General features: G+C 59.2%; 1 protein-coding gene across 1 annotated transcript in view; it reads right to left on the reverse strand.

The window, feature by feature from the left end:
• Positions 1 to 3,895: 3,895 nt before the first annotated feature.
• The window catches only part of LOC105106514 (epididymis-specific alpha-mannosidase), a 35,039-nt gene continuing 17,130 nt past the window's right edge, over positions 3,896 to 21,804 (reverse strand). The window contains 12 exon segments of the mRNA XM_064490041.1: positions 3,896 to 4,068; positions 5,235 to 5,355; positions 6,873 to 6,985; positions 8,569 to 8,706; positions 11,288 to 11,480; positions 11,558 to 11,668; positions 12,825 to 13,077; positions 14,187 to 14,378; positions 15,460 to 15,734; positions 17,302 to 17,453; positions 19,034 to 19,172; positions 20,222 to 20,412. Of these exon segments, the coding sequence (XP_064346111.1) occupies positions 3,971 to 4,068; positions 5,235 to 5,355; positions 6,873 to 6,985; positions 8,569 to 8,706; positions 11,288 to 11,480; positions 11,558 to 11,668; positions 12,825 to 13,077; positions 14,187 to 14,378; positions 15,460 to 15,734; positions 17,302 to 17,453; positions 19,034 to 19,172; positions 20,222 to 20,412 (1,976 nt within the window). The 3' untranslated portion in view covers positions 3,896 to 3,970.

The following is a 21,804-nucleotide window of genomic DNA, read 5'->3' on the forward strand; positions in this document are numbered from 1 at the left end:
GCCCACCTCCTAGAACTGGCCGATGGGAGAACCTGGAAATGATGCCTTGAGTCCACTCTGAAGGCCAGTGTCTCAGCATTCATGGGCAGACTGCTGGCCACAGAGGCAGGGTAGCAGTAAATGCAATTGAGGCTCCTCCGCCACCCTAAGCCTCAGTTTCCTCGTCTGCAAAATGGGTCAGTGGCCATGCCTTCCTCTCTAGGACCAGGATCATGTAATTTCCCCCCAATGATTCTTTCGCTAGCAGCAAGCCCAGTGCCAAAGGCGATCTAGCTAGTCAAGGAATGAATCCAAGTGCCACAGGGTCAATGGCGATAACACACATGAGCCCATGTATTCGTGCAGGTGCTCATGTGGTTCTCCTCAGGAAAATTTCAGGAGGCTCCTTGGACCCCAACAGAGACTCCCTGGCCAGTCCTGAGAGCTGGTCTTGTCGCCCACCAGGGTGTCCATCAGCATCTCCTGGACAGTAAGGGCCCGACTCCAGCCCCACACCCACAGTCAAGGCCCGGCTTGCCATGGCTTCATCTGTTCCCAGAACCAGCCAATGACATTTATGGCTACAGCCAGGCTGATGTGTGGCACTCAGGAAACAGTATCCTGGGCGCAGACAAGGGAGAGCAGAGTTTGGGCAGACATTTAGCAGAAAACTCATCCCAGATCACTGAATAGTTTGCAGTTAATTATTCAGACCCAACAGAACCTTGGGTCAGGATGATCATTTCTCCTCAGAGGTGCACACTCTGAGGACTCAGTGTTGGCGTCTCAGCCCTGCTTCCCTGTGGGGGGCAGGTGGGGGTGTTGGATGGTTTTGTGGCAGGTGGAGCTAATGTGACCCTTGTTCCCATATCAGCTTTTATTCCCCTTAATACCCAGCTCCCTCGCTTCCCTGCAGGATTCCAGATGACCATGCATGAGAGCAGTTTGCCCCCACCCAGGGCTGTTGCTCCGCTCACCCACAGGTGCCTAGAAGGGGTGAACCATCAGGACCTCGGGTTAGTAGTCACTGGGGGTGGGGCCCTGCCACATCCCGGGACTCAGTGCAGATGAAGCTTCCCTTTCCCCCTGGTCACACAGAACCTTGAGACCAGGCTCTGGGGGCCCCTCCTGGGGACAACGGGGCCAGGGTGAGGGGCCACAGTATCAGAGGCCCCCCTGGGCGCACAGGACCCTTTCCAAGGGATGGTCAGTCCAAAGCCATGGACCTGCAAGGGGGGGTCAGATGGGCGAGGGGGACCCCCACCATCCTATCCTCACTCTTCTACTGAAGGAAAGTCACAGAGCCCCTTCGTCACTGCGGCTGCAGCGCATCTACTGAATGGTGACCAAGGACCAGGCATGTCCGGACACGGCTCTGCCTGGGAGCCCAGCAGTTTCTCCTCTGTGAAGCTCACACCTGCTGGGAGGGCACAGACAGGACATGGGTGGACAGGTAACCCCCCTACATACTGACGAGTGCTCGGAGGGCTTGGAGAAGGAGAAAGCCTGGCTGGGGGTGGTGGGGAGGGGGGAGCAGAGAGGGACTGGTGGGCAGGGCTGACACCCTGCTTAGAGTGGACAGAGGAGGAAGGGACCTTTGGGCAGAGACCTGAATGGAACTAGGGAGGGAGCCGGGCAGCACTGGGGTAGGAGCTTTGCAGGCAGAGGGAATGGCAGGTGCAAAGGCCCTGAGGTGGGGCTGTGGTTGGTGCCTTAGAGGAACCACAAGACTGATGTGGCTGAAGCAGAGGAGGAGGGGAGACAGCAGTCTGGGGAGCGGCGAGCAGAGCCCACAGGGAGCAGAGGAAGACTCTGGATTGTCCTCGTGGAGTCAAGAACCCTGACCTCGCACGCTGGTTGCTGGGGGATTGGAGACCCCAGGTGTCAAGCACTCAGGACGGAGCCCAGCACATCCAGGAACGACAGTGACGGTTCGGGGGGAAGGGCCCTGAACGGAGCTCCTGTTTGCAGGGGACAGTGGAGGTTCTGCCGCTCCTTCGTCACGTGAGGCTTTGCGACAGCAAAGCTGACAACGCCGAGAGCCCTCCGCAGGCCCCCGCTCCCGCCCCAGGGCCTGTGCCGGGAGAGGTTAAACACGGGACAGAACCCGGCCCGGACCCTCCCTGGGCTGTTCCCAACACGGCCCGAGGAGGGCCCCCTGGGGGCCCGGAAGAGGCAGCGGGCCGACAGCGCAGAGGCTTCTCGCCGCCCCCCTCGCGCCCGGCTGGCGGCCCAGAGCCGGGGCGGCGCGCGCCTCTCGCGCAGGCGCACCGGAGGCCCCGTCTCCGGGCCCGGCGGGCCGAGGCCGAGCGGGGCCCCTCCCTCGGGCCGGGCCGCCCCTCCCGGGCCCCGCGGCCCCGCACGGCCGGCGCGGGGCTGCGCCGAGGGGCGCGTGCCGGCGCCCCCCTGCAGCGCGCACGCCCCAGACGCGCCGCGGGCCTTCGAGGCGCCACGCTCCTGCCCTCTGCCGGCTGCCGGCGTCACCCCGGACGCGCCCCGGTCACCTGCTCCCGGCCGTCGGCGGAATTCCTCTGAGACGGAGTTCGTCCTCGCCGCGAGCGCGGTTGGCCTTTCCGCAGCCACAGCCCGGCCTGCCCGACACGGCAGCCGGGCCCCGGGCACCCCCGGGCGGCGAAGGCCTCCGCCCCTGCGGCCCGGCTCCCCGCGCCCCGTGTCCCCGGTCGCCCGTGGCCTGCTCCCATCTGCACGCCCAGGACCTTCCCTGCCCGCAGCTCCAGAGCAGCTCCCACTGGCCGGACCAGAGAAGGACTCTGCTGTCCGGTGGTCACAGGCCACCCTCTCCCAGGAGGTCGAGTCCTTCCAAGTCTGTCCTTCCCTCAGGACATCCCTCAGCCCTGGGGACCATACGACCTCCTTGCATCTCATAGTTGACTCTCCCAGAATATTTGCCACTGAGATGTAATCACACACCATCAAACTCATACTTTCCAAGTACACAGTTCAGCGGGTTTTGGTGCATTCACAAAACCGTGCCACCCTCAGCACTATCTAATTCTCCAACAATCACACCACCCCGCAAAGACACCCCAGACCTGCCAGGAGTCACACCTGTTCTGTCCTCCCCCGGCCCCCAGGAACTAGGACTCTATTTTCAACCTGCGTGGATTTGCCTCTTCTGGACACTTCATGGAAATGGAATGGCACAGCATGTGGCCTTTCGTGTCTGGCTTCCTTCACTTATATAATGTTTGTAGTGGCCTTTGTTCTTTTTTATGGCTGAGTAATATTCCACCGTGTAGATATGGCATGTTTTGTGTATTTAGGTATCTGATGGACACTTGAGTTGTGTCCACCTTTGATGAATGTGAAGAATGTGCCTGTGAACGTGCAGTAATATTTCCTGGAGAGTATATATTCCCAGTCCTTTGGACGTACATCTGGGAGTGGAACATACACATTTCTTGTTGTTAATAATTCTTATAAATGGTGTCCCATTTCATGTGCTATGCGGTTTCCTTTCATCTCCTGGTGGCCTGAGCTAGGAGGTGGCAGGTGTCCCCCTGGGGCAGGGGAGGAGTCTGGGGTGGACAGCTCCCTCCCCCGTCCAGTGGGCACAGCCACACCCTTCAGGGGTGTCATCAGCCTGGGATGAGCCTGTGAAGGCCCCCTGCACGCAGCAGGGCCACAGTCATCACTGGTGACCTTGGTGAGACCCGGCGAAGCCTGCAGGCAGATGCATTTTGGTAACCCTGTATTTCCTCTGCCTCTGGGAGAACCTCCTGTCTTTGACTTTGGGAAATGAACAAGGAACGTGAGCCTGTGTGAAGCTCTCACACATGAGAGGAGAGGAGAGGGAGGGCTGGCTCTGGGGGGCAGGGGAAGAAACAGGTCCTCAATGCAATGTTTATTGAAGAGATCAGAACACCCCAGTTCCATCCATGTCCTGCCGCAGGCCTGCCAGATGGGCAGTGACCCCTCACCCCTCCACGCTGCGTCCTCTGCATCCTGAGGCCACACATCCGCCAAGGGCTCATTGCTGTCGAAAATGAATGAAGAAGGTCCGGATTTCCTTCGGGTGGATGGTGATGGTGGGGCTTCCGGGGGTTGGCGAAGGGTGGCTGGAGCCTCCTGGGGGAGCAGAGGTGGTCTGTCCAGCACCGTCCTTGGAGCCACCTGCTTCCCCAGGTCACCTCCTCCCTGCACCCCCCTCACAACACCACCCCTGCACACATTCTTGCGGCTCCCATGGTGATCAGGGCCGTCGGCTGCCCCCTCCTGACAGGGCTGCACTGCCAGCGGGCTGCTTTCATTTCTGCCCTCTGCAGAGCGCCCTGCCACGGGGAAGGTGGATCCAGCTGGTCCTGCCCTACTTGGCCTCATATCCCCTGGGGTGTGGCACTCAATGCCTGAGAGCATTCTCACTGAGGACATGGCGGGGGGTGGGGGGACCTGCCCTTTATCTCACTGGGCTCTGCTGAAGTCACATCCTGGACTTCAGGCTTCACCCTTGGGATAAAGACTGTTCATCCATCAATGTAGCCATCACCATCCGTCCTACCATCCATCCAGTCATCAAGCCAGCATCCACTCAACCACACATCTAGCATACGTATTCCTTCCTATCTCCCTCCCTCCCTTCCTTCCACCCGTGCTTCCTTCCTTTTCTCTCAATCATCCGTTTTCCCATCCACCCATCTATCCCAAATTGACTAAGTGTCTACCTATGTGCCCAGACCATGCTGTGTGCAGTACACAAAAGGTGATATGGGTCAGAGCAAACTCAGCGGGAACAGAGAGCAGAGGAGGCACCTGACCCAGCCCTGGACCTCGGGGAGCTCGACTAGAAGCTGGCCAGGATGAAGGGGACAACGCTGTCCAGGCAGAGGGAGCGGCACAGGCACAGATTGGGAGGCAAGAAGCAGCCAGTGGTTTTCAAGGGGTAACTGTGGGGTGTGCAGTGTGAGCTCAGCATGGCAGGTGCCCCCTGGGGATGTGCTGGTAAGTTTGGGGCTCACCCAAGGCACGGGCAGGGGTATGGTCTTGGAGACACACACACACACACACACACCCCACCTGTGTGGACTCCTGGCAGGTGGAGGCTGACCTGAAGCCTTCCTTAACCTGATGTGGTGCATTCAGGAAGGCTGAGACTCAGAGCAGGAGGGCAGCCTGTTCAAGGTCACATGGGTCTTAAGGAGCAGAGTGGGATCTGAGCCAAGCCTGTCCAGTTCCTGATCCTGGCTGAAGGGCGGGCTGGGAATCCCGGGTGGAGCCTGAACCAGGGGCGCCCAAACCTCTGCGGAGGGGACGATCCTGGGTCCTCCACGTCCAGCGGTGCAGCGTGCTCACGTCCCAGGTCCCAGTGAGCGAGCGCTCCTCCACCGCCAGCACGGAGCCCAGCCCCCGCAGCACGGACTGTGGGACGGGAGCACAGGGAGGGGTGAGCTACCCGAGGCCCCAGCTCTGAGCAGAGAACAAAACAGAAGCAAGGGCGGGCGCACCGTGGCCCAGGGCACAGCATCTCCTGCACTTCGTTCCTGAAGCAAATCTCCAGGGACAGGATGGGCAGCCCCATTTTACAGAAGAGGGAACTGAGGCCGGGGAGTAGCGTGCGTCCCCATGTGCCCAGCTGGATGAGCAGGCCCAGGGGACGGCAGGAACCTGACCTTCCCCCAACATCGGTCCCTCCTCCCAGCGTTGCTCAGCTGGCGCCCTGCATGGACCCAGGATGGAGCCAGTCCTGGTTTCCATCCCCTCTTCCCCAGTAAGCACCGACCCAGCCCCCCCGTGCAGAGGGGAGGGGGGCCGCCATTCTGGCCACTGTAAGGAAAGGACAGTCTGCGGACCGGAGGGCTGGGATTGTCTGCAGGAGCTTCCCTGTGCTGGTGGGAGGAGAAGGCACGGAGGGCGAGGCTCTGTGTGCTGCTCCCATCCCCCCTTCTGCCTTTACATCTGCTTCTGCGACCAAGTGGTGACAACAGAAGAAATAAAGCCAGTGCACGGATGAAGGCCAGGTGGGAAGATGAAGGTCACCTGGGCAGCAGGTCCGTGACGACAGAGGGAAGGACCCTGGGGAGGAAAGAGGCCGTCCACCCGCCTGCATGGAGGCGAGAGCTGTGAAAGGGGGCGATGGGAAGGCGTCGCAACGGCAGCTCCGGGTGGGTTACTGGGGTCCTTCCAGAGTCCGTGGAGGACACAGGTACCAATGGGGCCAGAGCCACAACACAGAGATTTACAGAAATTCTCTGTGAGCAGGAGATCAGTAACGAGCCCACAGCCCCACAGAGAAGCAAACTGGGGAGAAAGCAGGCATCTCCTCACAGCTTCTGAGGAAAGAAGGCGGTCAGTCCGGGCAGCAGGCGCCTCACCTGTTAGTGGGGGTCAGAGGGGAGTGAGGACGGAGGTCGGGGTCCGGGGACACAAATCCACCAGCCTCCTAGGTGTGAGGCCCCTGTGTGCACGTGAGCACCCCAGGGCCTCTCAGCAGCCCTGCAGGCAGAGACTCCGCCCTCCCCATTCAGAGGTGGGGAGTCTTAGGCCCAGAGCCCAGGGGGCCCGCGCTGCTCAGCAGAGTCTCCTTGACCCACACCCTGGACTCTGTGACTGATCACCATCTAGGAAGTCTGTGTGAAAATCTACTGTGTTTTCTGATCACACAAGTAACATCTGTGTTGTGTAAAAAGATTTACCACAAGAATAAATGTGAAACAACCAAAATGCAGGCATGTTGTCATAACTGACAGCCCAGAAGTCCTCAAAGAAGGAGGGGGGGCGCCCCCCTGTCCCCCGGAGACTGACCCTCCCTCCTTTGTGCCCAGGGGCATCCGAGTCAGGACGGTCGCACTTGGGTTTGTCTCCCTGTGTGCATCTGCTGGGGGGCAGGGGGCTGATTCAGTGACCTGAGGGCGGGACGCAAGGTGGGGGCAGGTTACCTGCAGGTTCACCGTCACAGGCTGAGACAGGACCGGGTGCTCCCCCACCTCATACAGGTGGTGGAGCCGCAGCAGGACACGGCGGAGGTCAGCCTTGGCCTTTCGTGGATGGCCTTAGGGACACAGGAAGGTGGCAGTGAGGACCCCTGTCTGTGCCTGGTACCTTACACACTCACCTCAACTTCACATCTTCAACCGCCCTGGGAGGCAGCTGACATGGCCCCCACTTGACAGACAAGGATTCGAGGCTCAGAGAGGGGCAGACACTTGCTCAAGGCCACACAGCTGCTGAGCAACAGAAGGAGGGAGGGAGGATTCCAGCCCAGGTCCAGCTGACTGTAGTGCCTCCCACCACCCACACAGGGGCCAATTCTGACGTTCGGAAAGTCTTGGTCCTCATTCAGCTTTGTGGCCATCACTGAGCCTGTCCTCAATCTTCCAGTTCTCTGGAATATTGTATTTCGTTCTCTGTGAAGGGTGGAGTGGCCACATAACTCTGAGGCCAACACAGTGTGAGCAGAGGTGATGCCTCATGTCCCACGGAAGCTTTTTCCTGCCTCAGTGACTGAGGAAGCTTGTGTTACAACACAGCCTCCACCTGCCAGGTCCCTGGTGACCAGGTGAGAAGGGCGTTCCTGCTGATGCCCAGTGGACACGCGGCGTGGGGGTGAAATGATGGTTCTAGTAGGACAGCGAGAGTTCGGAATTTTGTTACTGAAGCAAAAAACTTTGTAAAATCTCTTCCCTATGTTCTTAGTGCTGTGGTTAAGAACTGATGATGATGATGCTGGTGATAACGATGAAGACAAGGAGAAGGACGGTGCTGATGACACGATGAAGGTGACGGTGATGACGGTAGCCTGCGTCATAAGGTGGTTAGTAGCATATGAGGACCAGGGGAGCCTCACTGCATCTTTGGATGCAGCTGTCGCTCGGTCCCTCACTCACTTCTGTCCGGAAGGAAGCACTGGTCCAGCCCAGCCCCCTTTTCCTCTTCTTTGGTAGAAGCTGCGTCCAGTGCAAGTGTTCTCAGTGGGCTTGGCATCGCACACAGGTAGGTAGGGAAGGCTCTGTTATTGCAGGAGAGGCCCTCTGCCCCTCGTCTTCTGTGACAGGCCGGGGGAGTGGGGATGTTATAAGTCCGTGTTAGGCAGCCACGTGGCTGTAGGTTGCAGCCACTGTTTCTAATATCCAGAGTACCAGATACAAAGGTAAAATTTGGTCTCTGCCTCTTCCTTTTCCCCTTTTTCCTAGTTCTGCACACACTTACTTTGGGGTGTGCCAGCCCTGGGTGGGTCTCTGGGAACAGGATAGTGGCTGAGGCACAATCAGCCCTGCTAGGGAGGTGCTCAGGTGTATAGTGGCAGATCAGGTGCCGCAGGGGCTTCGGCAATATAACAAGTTGGTTCCTGGCAGGTGTTTCTTCCCCCAGGGAGCCCTCCTTGAGGCCCTGCTGGGGGCTTCCCTCTGCACACTGTCACTGCTGTCTGGATGGCATCCAGGTCCACCTTGTCCCAGGCGTCCTGAGTGACCTGCCTCTCTGTGGGCCTCGTTCTCCCCATTGGCAGATAAGAGAACCAGGGTATATAGAGTCTGGACAGCTCTGAGGAGAGCTCCTTTGTCTGGTGATGGGCTTGGGGGTCTGGTTGATACGGGGAGAGTGGAGTGAATCTGGACACATGAACACCTGCCTCACCTTTCCGGAGACTCCACAGGTGCTCTGTGTGGTTGGAGCTGTAGTTCCAGCCGGGGATGCTGAGGGTCTGCAGGTGGAGACTTGGGGGCAGAGTCACAGCCTCTTGCTGCTGGGGGCCTGGGCCATCCTGGGCAGTCTCTGCAAGGCAGATGGATGACAAGGGGAGGGCTGAGACCAAACTCCTCCTTCTGGCATTCAGAGTTCTCTAAGTCCCCCATTCCAGCCAGTCTCCCAGCCCTCCCACCTGTAGCCCACACCCCAGTCAGCCTCAAGCATCTGCTGGTGCAAATGCCCTAAACAGCCTTGGCTCTCTCGTCCAGTCATTTCAAATTACAGATGGGGAAACTAAGACCCAGAGAGGGGACTGTTTCTTCCAGACCACACAGGAAGTCCATTTGGAGCCCTGTTTCTGTCCAGTGTTGGAAGCCATCTCCCCTTGTTGGTCATCCATTGGTGTCTCTGCTCAGAAGGACCTCAGCCCTCCTCCTCCTTCCAGGAAACGGTCTGTTCACCTCTGCGCTCCAGCTGGAGCTGCCATCTCCTCACAATACCCCAGGCTACAGTGATTGGTCCAGACCTGTGTCACGTGATCTCGCCAGGACCAATCAGAATCTTTCCCTGGACCTCTGCTCTTGACACCCGAGTCTGAGTCTCAGTTCTTTTTGGGTGGAGGGGACACATGTGGCCCCAGAGCTGTTCACAGCCACGTCCCTCTAGGAGGAGGAGGAAGAAGGTCTGCAGACAGAGAGAAGCACAGGGGACGGAAGGAGGGAGAGGGGCCACCGCATGGAGGGTCCAGCACCCGAGGCACAATTACATCCTCGCCCGTCTCTCGTTCTGTGGGCCTCAGAATAAAGGCTCCTTGTGGCTCAGCTTTGGTTTCTCTCATGTGCAACCAGAAGAGACCAGAGTGGGTCCTGTGGATGGAGCCGACCACAGGATTGGAGCTTTCTCACCAGGGCAACATCCCCTCTGTGGGAAAGGCTCTCAGCTGCCAGGAAGGAAGCACTGACTGATCCAGGAGCAGCCCCCGACCCTGCTGGCCAGTCCCATCCCCTCTCCTGGGAATCTGCACCTGGGACCTGGAGGTGGCCGGGCAGGCAGCTCTTGGCAGTCCTCGGGGAGATGGACACCTGCTCTCAAGAGGCCCAGAGCTGCCCTGCCTCCCACCTGACAGGCCTCTTGTCCAGCTTCTCCTTCGACCCCATGAGCTTCCCCAGGCTCTGCCCGAGTGGCTGTCCTTCAGTTTCTTTACTGCCACACAAGAGAACATCACCTGATAGCCCTCAGAGCTGGTCCCTGATCTCCACCGGGTCTGAGGTCTCCAACTCCAGCAGACCTACACGGCACCAGACCCTCCCTTCGGCACCGCTCCCTCTCCACCCTGTACCGGGACCTGGGTGAGCCTGTCTCCCCAACGGACAGCCCCTGAGAAACCTTCAGGAGAGGGCCTGGGCCTAATGCATGTGCAACTTGCAGCATACAGCAGGCACTCAATCAATGGTGGGAAAACAAGCCACCTACAGCCCACCTGCTCCCTAATGCCCTGTAAGGACCGGCTCTACAACAGAAACAGTGAAAATCTTAAATCAAATCTTCATCAACACTTCTACGAGTAGAAACAGAACGCCGTTTAAGGATTACAGCCAAACCTTGGAAATACTGTGGGTTTGGGTTCAACCACCGCAATAAACCAAATGTCCCAATTAAGGCATCAATGGCTTTTGCATTTTCCAGTGCATGTGAAAATACAGTTACACTACACTGTCGTCTATTAAGTGTGGGATAGCAATGTATCTAACAGGAACAATGTTTAAAACTTAATTTAAAAAGTCTTCATTGCTAAAAATGTTACATTAACTGAACCTACAGCAAATTGCATATCTTTTGCAGTTACAACATTAAGATCACTGATCCCAGATCCCCATAACAAATCTAATACAATGAGATATTTGAAATATTGTGACACAGAGATGGGAACTGAGCAAATGTGGCTCGAGGAATGGTGCCAGTAGACTGCTCTATGCAAGGTTGCCATAACCTCCAATTTGTCACACACACACACAAAGCAGTATCTTCAAAGCTCAATAAAGGGAAGAATGTGAAGTAAGGTGCGCCTGTAGTGAGAATGAGGATCCCATATTTTACCTAAGTCTTTAAATTTTTAAGGCTTCTCCATAGCACCATCTTTAACAGAAATCATTGTTTAATGAATTTCATGGTCCACTGTGTCAGTAAATATACCACACTGGACGGATGTGCATCTATAGTAGTCGCAGTGCAAGAAATATAAAAACCTTGCAGATCAGAACATGGGTAAGAATCGCCCTCACCTGGTGACGGCATGCTTAATTTAGGTAAAACCAGTCTTTTAAATGCTGAGCCTCCGGACCCGAAGTAAGAGGTGGACTTGCATCTTATTGATAAAGAGAAAGGGACGTCAGAGGGGAAAAGGGAGGCGACGCAGGGAAAAGGTGTGTGGAGGGAGGAGCTGAGTCCCAGGTGTGCGCTGACTAGCATATGACCTTGAATGAGGCGCTGAGCCTCTCTGCACCTCAGTTTGCCCATATTTCAAATGAGGGGCTGGGATCAGAGGTCCCTGAGTCCCTTCCTGCCCCGAGGTAGCCCAGACCCCTGAGGGCGCAAGCCCGTCCCCACCCCCGGCCAGGCCGGCTCCCTCTGGGCCGAGACGACACGAGCACTGAGAGGACCCCCTTACCATTCAGCTCTCTCAGCAGCACCACGGGCCTGTGCCGCAGCGCCAGCCCACTCCTCTGGCGCAGGCCGGCGGTGAGTGTGCGGGGTCCCAGCAGCAGCCAGAGCACAGGGCGGACAACGGTGGTGTCGTTCAGTGTGAGGTTGTCCCACAAGGCCCAGTCGAAGTTGTTCCAGAGCCGCCGGTGGAGCATGACCTGCAGGGAAGAGCTGTGTGACAGGCCCCGCCTCGCCCCTGCCGCGCCCCCGGGGGTCCGGAGGGGCCTCCTCCTACCTCCACCTGCCCGCTCCTCTGGCTGGAGACGCCGTGGGCCCGCTCCGACAGCAGCACGAGCCGGCTGCCTCTGTCCTGGATGAAGGCCGCCTGGGCCATGGGGTAGTAATTCTGTGGACAGAAACACTGCCAGGCTGGCTGTAGGGGCCAAGGGCCTGGTAGGACACCTGGTCTGGATCACCTCTGGCCCCCGAGCCAGCCTCCCGCACAGGCACGGTGGCTGCTCAGTGTGGTGTTGGTGGCCAGGGTTTGGGGATCTGACGTTTTAGACTGACCGACTTGGATTGAAATTCAGCTCTTCTGCTTCTTGACCATATGAGATGGGGACTCAGATGCCTAAGCCTCAGTTTCCCGATCTGTAACATGGGGTCAAACCACCCCACACAACTCCTTCAGGGGGGAATGAAGGGGTGTGTGCCAGTCCAGGCTGAGATCAGCCCTCGGCCGCTGGTTGCGAGATAGAAAAGGGGCTGTGTCCGGGCTGGAACAGTGGTCGCAGAGGCAAGACCACTTTGCTCTGTTGGGGCAAGACGTCCTGGGCTGACGGCCTTGGTCTCTCTGGAGCCTCGGCCACAGTGGGTGAGAAGCAGCCAATAGAAATGACGGGGAATGAAACTCAAGGAAGGTAGAGCAGGAAGGGGCCACAACCCCCACACGGGGTCCCCTGGAAGGAGGAGGAGCTAACGCTGATTGAGGCATAAGAGGTGCCCCGCACAGCCCTGCACCTGGATGTCCCAGCTGACCCCCAGATTTCTGAGGGGAGGTCACTTCCTTTCCCAGGAGAGCACAGAAGCCCAGGGAAGCCAGGTGACCTGCCCTTGGTCACTCTGCTGGATGCAAAGGGTCTGGGAGCTGAACTGATTTCGGAATTGAGGCTGTGTTTGCCATTTCACCAAGCGGCCTGGCAGTGGGTCTACTGAGAGGAGCCAGTGAGGGTCCAACCCCGCTCAGGCCTAGACAGGCATCATCTGCTTATCCCCAGAGTGACCCCCAGTGAGGCGCTCATCTGACAGAAGAGGACCCGAGGGGCACACAGGAGACCTCAGAGACTTCCCTCACACGCGGTGGCACCAGAGCTCGGGCACAGGTCTGAACAAGCCTGGGCCTCACCCACTAACGGCACATGTCGGGCAGCGGAGGTTCAGAGAGACGCTCTAGACTCCGCTGCTGACCGTGGGCGCTCACAGGGGTCCCTCCCGCCCGCTGCAGAAGCGCCATCGGCGCTGCGTCTGCGGGCCCTGTGCCCACGGGGCGCCGCAGGGCCTACCCGGGAGACACTGTTGTTCGCGTAGTTTCTGTAGGTCCTGCGCTGCATCTGGTAGCCGTTGTTGTCCGAGTAGAGAACCCGCTGAGTGTTCAGATCGGTGCTGGTCCTCAGGATGGCCTCGCGGTTCAGCTCCAAGGGGCCCACCCGGCACTCCTGCTCTATGCGGTGGCAGAGCAGCTCCCCGCCAGAGCCCTGAGGCCCGCGGGCCAGCCGGGTGTAGATGGCGTGTGTGTGGTCAGTGTCGTTCACCTGCCTGGAGGGGAAGCAGAGTGGGTGAGTCAAGCTCTGGCAGCTTCTGGACGGCCCTGCCTTTGGACAGGAAGGAAGGGGGAGGGCACGGCCATTCAAGGAGGAACAGCAGCCAACACCAGGAGAGCGGAAGATCCCGCTCCCAGCAGGCCCCGAGGCCCAGGATGGCAGGAGACCTGACTTCCAGGAGACTCGCGCTCACCACACGCCCACTGTAGCCCGTGAACGTGGTGAATGAGTCTCCCCACGGGCGCCAGGACACTTCTGAGGCTGACAATAAAAGGTCAAAAAGTGGGTGGTGGCTCAGCTACTGCGAATCCCAGCCTCTTCCCCAAAGTAGTTGGAAAAACCCTCCCATTTGTTAGCATATAAAGTTACTGAGCCCGTAAAAACTAGCAGCCCCGCACCCCGGGGCCGCTCGCGCTCCTGAGCGAGACGCCCGCACGCTGTCTGCGGAGTGTGAGTCCACTTCTGCTTTAAACTGAGCATCCAACCCCACGCCTCACAGCCTTTCCCTTGCCTTCTGAAATAGCCCGCATTCTGTCTATGGAGTATGTAGCTTTCAGAATAAACCCACCTTTACTGAGCCGTGGCTCACCCTCGAATCTTTCCTGCTTGAAGCCTAGGACGCACACGTGGTGGGGTGTGTCCCATAGACTCAGCTGAGAGCTGGGACGTGGTCATTTTCTCGCCCCACATTTTTTCCTGTGTCACCTTCTTTCCTTCCTACCTTACTTCCCTCCCTCCCTCCTTGCTGCAGGCAGTGCAGGGCAGGCAGAGAGCCCGGGTCCCTGATAGTGCTGAGCACCAGCCAACCTGGGTGGCTCATGTCTGTGCTGTTAATGAGAACACCAGAGCTGCTCTGGTATGTAAGTCACTGCCACTATGGGTGCTGGTCCCACCTCTGGACTTAGATGCACCAAGATGACACAGCACAGCCAGGTCTGCAGAGATTCGGGGCAGTTCATCACTTCATTAAACTTTCATCGAGGAACGACCGAGTGCCAAGCACAGAACTAGGAGCTGGGCATCTGCAGCAAGGATGGACCCTCATTTCCCCAAGCACCTGCCCAGCCAGCGTCCTCTGCGCACAGCCAGAGGGGCCGACCTCACCTGTAGAAGAACTGCCGGATCTCGGTCATGAGCCGCCCCTCTACGATCTCCATCCCCACAGCTTCCCACGCTGGCTCTGCGGCACCTTTGGGCGTAAACACGTAATTATCTGAAATAAGACCGTCTTCCTCATCACCGTTCACGTGGTACTCCATGAACTCCTGGGTCACGCGTACTGTGCGGTTACTCTGCCTGCAGAGGCGGGAGAGAGAAACCAGTATGACCGTGGGGGACAATGTCTCTCGGGCATTATCCCTGTGCTGGGAACCACGCTCACAATCCCTGTATGCAGACACCAGCCTCGAACCAGGAGTGAACAAAAATACCCTCCACAGAGCCTAAGGGACAGTTTCGAGGACACTCGATGACACACATGCACCTGGTTTGTAGACAAGCCTCTAGACCATTGTCGTCCCCGCCTCCCCGCCTCGTGCTGTCTGACTGAAGGACTGGACTTCCGCTGAGCCCCGTGAGGGGAGTCCTGGTCTGTGCCTGCACAGCTGCTGACAGCTGACTGAGCTCCAGGTGACACTCCCGTCACGCCAACGCCCCCTCTCCCTCCTCTCCTCTGTCTCCCCCTTCCCCCTCCTTCCTCCCCTTGGCTTTCTGCCAGGGGCTCCTCCCAAGCTTCCTGTTCCTCCCAAACTCTGCTCCTGTCAGGAGGCACATGAGGAAACAGAAGTGGCTGTCTTGGAAGAGGCCGCTGAGGAGGAATGAAAACTGCCTGGGATGTGACAGGAGGATGGACGGGGCAGGGGGTGCTCCAAACACTGGGAGGTCTTTCCTGGGGGTCAGATGCCTTCTCTGCTGTCAACCAATAGCTGCTGTTGATTAAACATGTGAATAAATGGGTGGACAGACGGATGGCGGGGTGGATGGACGGGTGTGTGGATGGAAGATGGATGGGTGGATGCATGGATGAGCGGCGGGGCGAGTGGAGAGATGGATGCGGCGATGGGTGGATGCATGGATTTTATGTTTCTCCAAATTTAAAATAGTGGGTACCATGACTACTATATTTCCCCTAGGGAGGATCTCTCAACATTCCTTTTTCCGTGGATTCACACCTTAGAAATGAACAAGCTCAGGAAAGCCTTCCTTGCCCTAGCCTAGGCGCGCACGCCTGGACATCAGCTCGGCACTGAGGGCCTTCAGCACCATCAGGTCCTTCCCAGGCCCCCAGGCCGGGGAGGAAATGCAGGCCCGGTGCGGGCAGGGCACGCCAGGCCCCAGGGCGCTCCTCGCCTCAGAGCCAGCGGTGGCTGCACCTCACCTCTCCCAGACGCTGTGCATCAGGTTGGTCTCCTGGTCCAGGAACACAGTGTAGCAGTCATTCTTCACAGGCACCAGGCGCCTGCCCAAGTGCCTGGCACGTCCCCTGAGCCTGCGGCCAAACTGGATGGCGCTGGTCACGGTGGCGACAGCCTCCTGGGTGTCCTCATGGGCCCTCTCGATGGGCCTGATGCTGTAGTGCTGGTAGCTGAGCCCCGGGATCGTGGTCAGCACGTGCAGGGCATGTGCGGGTGGGGTATCCTCTGACTTCTGGACCTGCACGGCCAGCGGGATGGGATGAAATGATGGACGTCAGGACTGGAAGATGCCTCAGTGTCCTTAGTAACCCGCGGCTGCACGCCCACAGGATGGAGTGCCTGCTGCCCGCTGAGGCAGCAGGGTCGTCCATCCCTGGGCTGAGCTGGGTCCCCTCCCTGCACCCTCCCTGCTCGGCAGGACCCAGGCCCAGCCTCCTCTCCCTCCTGCCCCCCTTCTGCTCTGGGGCCTGCAAACTGGCCGCCTTTCTGTCCGGCCCTCGCTGCAGTGTCCTGCCCTGAGCCTGTGCTCACACTGTCCCCTCTGCCTGCGGGGCATCCTTTTTGGAGGGAGCGCCCTTGTCTCTCATTCCTCCAACTTCCCCGAGCGGGGAGGTGTTCAGGGTTTCCCTCCTGCCCTTTCCCCACCCCCACATTGTCTGATTAAGGAAGGGGGTCGGAGGAGGACACCGAGGACCTGCAGGGGGGACCCTCACTCTCTAGAGAAAAGGTGCCTCTCTGAGCCCCTCCACCTGGCCTTTCTCTGAACTAAAGCAGCTACACTGTCCCACCGCACACCCCCCACAGCTGTGCTGAAGGCTTCCCTCCGCCACAGTTACCATCCAGCATGGGCTGTATTTTCTTATTTTGTTTCCTGCCTGGTTCCCCTGCTAGAACATGAGCCCTGACGGCAGGCACTTTGTCTCCTTGGTTACTGAAGCTTCTCCAGCACCTAGAGTGAGGCCTGACACACAGCAGGGGCTCCAGGAACCTTTAAGTGCCTTTACTCTTGGTGGGTGTTGCCTGTGGGTGCGGAAGGGGTGCATGTGCTGAGTCTGCTCAAGCCAGCACCCTCTTCTCCCCCGCGTCCACGGAGGGGAGCTGCTTCCTCCGCCTCCTGGCCCAGCTGAGGGCTGCTGCCCAGGCCCGCGGGTGACCGCTGCACACCTTGACTCTCCGTTCCTGTGTCTGCTCCCTGACCCCCGCGGTGACTCCAGTGTCCAGAGCCCAGCACTCAGCCCAGGCCCAGGCCCAAAATGGGCACTGGAGAGTGTTCCCTGAATGTCTGCCTCACGGCTGCACCTTCTCTGCCTCTCCCCTGGAGGGTCGGCTGGCTGACAGGTAGGTGCCCTCTGGAAGCACCTCCAGCTCCAGGTCCTGGAAGGAGATGAGGACCACACTCTGCCGCTGCCTGTCTGGGTGTCGCAGAGACAGGCCGCCCGTGCCCAGCCCCTAATGCAGCACCTCTTTCAACATCTGCTTTAAGAATCCCGACGGCCTTCCCCACACAAAGTGGAAATTCCTCAGGATGTATCTATTCGACATGCAACAGAGGAGGGGGCGCCTCCCGTGCCGCCCAGACCTCCCTGAGACCTTCCAGGGAGAGAACAGAAGAGTCATTTTTGGCCAAATCAGATGCCCAAAGTCAGTCCCCTGGGTGGATCCCAGTGACCCTGATGGATGCCCACCCCAATGACAATGTTCTCACAGTGACAGTGGGGTTGTCACCTCTTCACTTTAAAGGCTCCCACTTCTGTGGGTGCCCAGCCCAGAGCAGGTGCACCTCCGGCCGCAGCTCCCGCCCATACCTGTGCAGGCACCGGGCGGCCTGACTCGTCCGTGACGCTGACCTCAGAGAAGCCCACAGTCAGGGTGACGATGGTGGTGACTGTCCAGGCCAGGGGGTTGTAGACCACGGCAAAGAGGCCCCCAGGCTCTGGGCCTGCACACAGAGGCAAGGCTTTATTGCTGCCATCTGACTCACTCGGCACACGTGAGTGCACCAGGGAAGATGAGAAACAGGCAGGTGAGGCCGGCCCTGCAGAGCCCGGGGGAGAGGGACATGCAGACACGTGGTGCTCACGCACGCAGCGCCCCACACTCTCTTCATCCTGCCGCCCTGGCCCCCAGGCAGGGGAGGTGGGAACAGAACGCAGTGTCCCTCTGGAAGCTCAGGGTCCATGGGCTCCTCACGCATCTCTCCCTGCCAGCCCCACTTCACTGGTGAGGACACCAAGGCCCAGAGGGGTAGAGTCACCTGCCCAAGGTGGCCCAGCTCCTAGGGCCCGGCTCCAAAGCTTTGAGCGCTTGGCATTCAAGGAGTGGGGAATTCTCTGGAGCCTGGAGGGTCAAGTTCAATCACCTAGCTCAGCACTGGAGGCCCCTGCGAAGTGGGTCTGGATTCCCTATCTGTTCCATCCTGTACCGCATGTGCCCTAAGCGCATCCACGTCCGATGACCCCCAGGTCCCTGAGCACATCACACGGTTCCAGCCGCCAGTCTCTGCCCGGCAGTTCCGGGGCTGTGATGCCCTTCTGGTGTCTCCACCTCCCCCTTGCTCGGGGGAGCCGCCCTTGTGAGCTCAGGGGGATGGAGTGCACCCCCCCCCCCAGAAGGGAATCCAACCCCAGTTCTAGCTCTCTTTCTGAGACTGTCTGTCCTTGGATCCTCGTCTCTGTGGACAGGGTCCTGTCACCTGCACCCTTGGTCCCCAGGGCCCTTCCCGAGTCCGAAGCTAGAATGGGATTATAACTAGACCCTGAGGGGAAGGAAGAGCAGGTCAGGTGAACGGTGAGGACACAGGGGAGCTGCACAGTGACCGAGAGTGGCCTGAGTGTGGAGCCCTGGGGATGGAGCAGCCGCCTTGGGGACAAAAAATCTCGTGCACTTGTGGGGAGACCAGCGTGTCCTTCGTTGCCCAGGACTCTCTGGGGTGAATCCCCTCGGTGCCAAGCAAACGGGTGCGATGAGCCGCTCCCCACAGGTGAAACCCTCAGATCAAAGGGGCTGGTGCAGTGGCAGCCCTGCCACGATCTGTGCCCAGGCTGAGCTCAGGAGCCAGTGCTGGGAGCCAGGCTGGGCCAGGTCCCTGAGGACACCTGCATCCTCTCTGCAACGCTGGGCAGCACAGGCCTAAGGGTCCACACCCTACCTGTGTGACCCTGGGCAGGTCCACAGCCCTCTGTCTGTGCGTGTCCTCAGCTATACAGTGAGGACGGTAACAGTTCCAGCTTCAGAGATGTGTGAGGCAACACATTAAATTCTGCATGAGGAGTGCTGAGCAGATGCCAGGCCCTGTTAGCATTGTTCCTGCCTCTGTCTGTCACACCGGCCCTCCCTCAGTCACAGAGAGGAAACAGAGCCTCCGAGAAGTGAGTCCCCTGCCCAAGCGCACAGCCAGGTTAGGGGCCACAGCTGGGATGGACACCCAGAGTCTGAAGCTCAGGCGGTCTGGACCCCTCCCCAGCCCCCAGGAACTCTTCTCAGAAAAGGACAGAGCCCCTGCCCGACCACCGCGTCCACCTCAGGGGCCTCGCTTACCTGAGTGGGCTGGGGTCCTGTCCTGGATGATGGAGGCCATCAGCTTGTGCACACCCTGCACCCCTGCGCTCAGATGTTCCACTAACATGTCTGTCACGTTGGGGGTGTGAGTCCCAGTGATGCCGTCGTGGTGCTGGACCTGCAGCCCCCGGCCAAGCAGGGGAGGAGTGGGGTCAGGACCTGCCTCTGCCGAGCGCCTACTATCTTGGCACCCGCTGGGCACTGGCTCTCATCCTGCTGGCCAGCTGCTGGTGGAGAAGGTGGGGTTCCCCACCCTTTACAGAAGAGGAAGCTGAAGTCAGAGAGGCTGATGAACTTGCCCAACGTTTTCTGACTTTGTGGAAACCCATACCTGAGTCCTTGACCTTGGGCAGGGAACAGACTTCTGCAGGGCAGCCACCCCCGCTTCACCTCCATGACCCAGTCTTCCCGTAAGTGCTGCTAGCCTGCTCCACCGCTCCACACATAACCCTGGCACTTGTCTCCACTGTGTAAGGATAGGATTAACTCCTCTTCACAGAGGAGAAACTGAGGCTCCATGAAGGGAAGCCACGATTCCGCCCACTGTGAGGGACACTAAAGTCAATCCACTTCACCCCACACAGTGACTGGTTCTGCCAGCAATTCCCTTTAGGTAACACGAATGTCATGGCCCGTGTAACTCAATTCTGATTGTGTGATGAGACAAGATACAGGACTTCTTGGGTCTCAGTTTCCCCATCTGTACAGTGGGGTCAAATAGAGGCAGAAGTTCATGAACAAGTTCCTTTGTGGCAGCCACCGAGGCCAGAGGTTTATGTGCCTTACCACATTTAATTGCCGCCCTCAGTGATTTTCATTATACAAGAATGGAATTAGGGCTCAGAGAAGGAAAGCCACCTGCCTGGGGCCCAGAAGTGAGCTGATGTCAAATCCAGGCAGGAATGTTGGACACCAGTGCTTCTCCACTTTGCCCTTGAGTCTGGCTCTAAAGCTTATTGAACCCACGAGGTGGACACCGGCAGACCATGGTCCTCGCCTTGGCCCAGCGGCTTCACGCACGGGCCTCGTGACCCAAGGAGACCTCAGTGTTCTCATCTGTAAAGTGGACTCTAGTGACCGGGGCCTGGGAGGGTCTGTGACCTTGGGAGGGGAAGTGCACCGCCAGGGGGTTCCAATCCTGTGCTGTGGCCGAGACGTGGGCGTTACCTCCGAGACTGCCCAGCGCAGCTGCTGGAGCCGCTTCAGGGCCCAGGCCGGGTCCAGGAACCGGTGGGGAGCCGGCCACATGCAGCGTGTGAACATGGACTCCCCGGCGTACAACAGAGCGCTGGCTCGCCTCGCCAGGCCTTTCAGCACGCTTCGGGACGTGTAGAATCCGGTCCAGGACTTTAAGAGTTCTGGGAGAGGAAGGCCGGTAGTGACTGTCAGGTCCTGCCCGCGGAGCCCCCAAGCCCTGGTCCAGAAGGAAGATGGGATCAGAGATGGTAGGTTCCTACCACGTCACTCAGGGTGGCAGCTCAGGGCGGGTACTGATCTCATGTTTCTACCTCAGCCTGGCCAGCAATTGCCCAGGAGCCCTGCAGGGCCGGGGCAGGTGGGAGGGTCCGGCCGGCCTGGGGCAGGCGTGGAGAGGCCTGGGAGCTGAAGGGCTGGGATGGGGACAAGAAAGCCCAGTGTGCACCTGGGACTCTGGGGCGGCCTTGTGAGCAAGGGCCCCGGAAGACCTCAGGGGAGGAGAGTGAGATGAGGGTGAGGAGGGCAGGACCCGGAGGAGGCCCCGCTGTGTGACTCCGAGGGGAAAGGGACCCTGGACAGGCCTGCGGGGTCCCTCTGGCAGCCCAGCGAGGAGGGCTGGGAGGGGAGGGAGAGATAAGGGAGCCCAGTGGCCGCCGTCCTGACGCTGAACTGAGAGCACAAGCCGAGCACCCCTGGGGCCAGGCTGTGTCCCAGCAGGTGGTCTGGTGTTCCCTCCTGTTCCCTCCTCCTGCCTCCTCCTGGGGCTGGGCTGGGCCTCCGTTCCCTGTTCTTTCCCCACAGGACCTGGGTCAGACCATGATGGGTAGTCACTTGGTCTGGGAAAGGCCACAGGCTGTGGGGCCAGGTGCACGGGTCCTCCCCAGCTCCTCCCCAACTCCCCCCCAGGCCTAGAGTGTCCATGTCAGACAGAGACCTGCACAGCCTTGGCTCTGAGCAGGCACCAGTCGGCCAAAGCCACTCACGATCCCGCTGCCCTCAGATCAGGACCCAAGCCTCCTCGGTGCTGTCCAGTCTCTGGGTAAACGGTGCCTCCTCCAGGGAGCAGCCCGGTAGCCCCGCCCACCCCGCCACCCACAGGGCTTCTCCACAGCCCCTCCCACCTGGATGTAGCCACTCCCACACAGACGTAACTCCTCCTGTCTCAACATAGCCCTGCCCACATCGTCGTACCCCCTCCCACCTCAGGTGTAACCAGGCCCACACGGAGGTTTCCACTCCCACCTTGACCGGCACCCCGCCCACTAGGCGGAGCCCCTCCCACCTCTGCCAGAAGTCAGCCTTCCCCAAACTGCTTTATCCAATGGGGAGTGTCCTGAGAGCCATGTAGCTCCCTCTTCCCACCGCTCACGTGAGAGGCCGAGGCCCAAGAGGCACAACCAACCCAGGTCTGGGGGAGTCAGAACAACACTCGGGGAGGAACCAACCCTGAGCTGGCTTCCTGGTGTCTCTTTGGAGAGGAAGAAAATGAGAAGGGCAGGGGTTGCCGCCCAGCCATCATAAGGGTGACCCTTAGGCCTCCTGAGAACTCACTT

Source organism: Camelus dromedarius, chromosome 1 (assembly GCF_036321535.1).
Source record: "Camelus dromedarius isolate mCamDro1 chromosome 1, mCamDro1.pat, whole genome shotgun sequence".
Lineage (NCBI taxonomy): Eukaryota > Metazoa > Chordata > Mammalia > Artiodactyla > Camelidae > Camelus > Camelus dromedarius.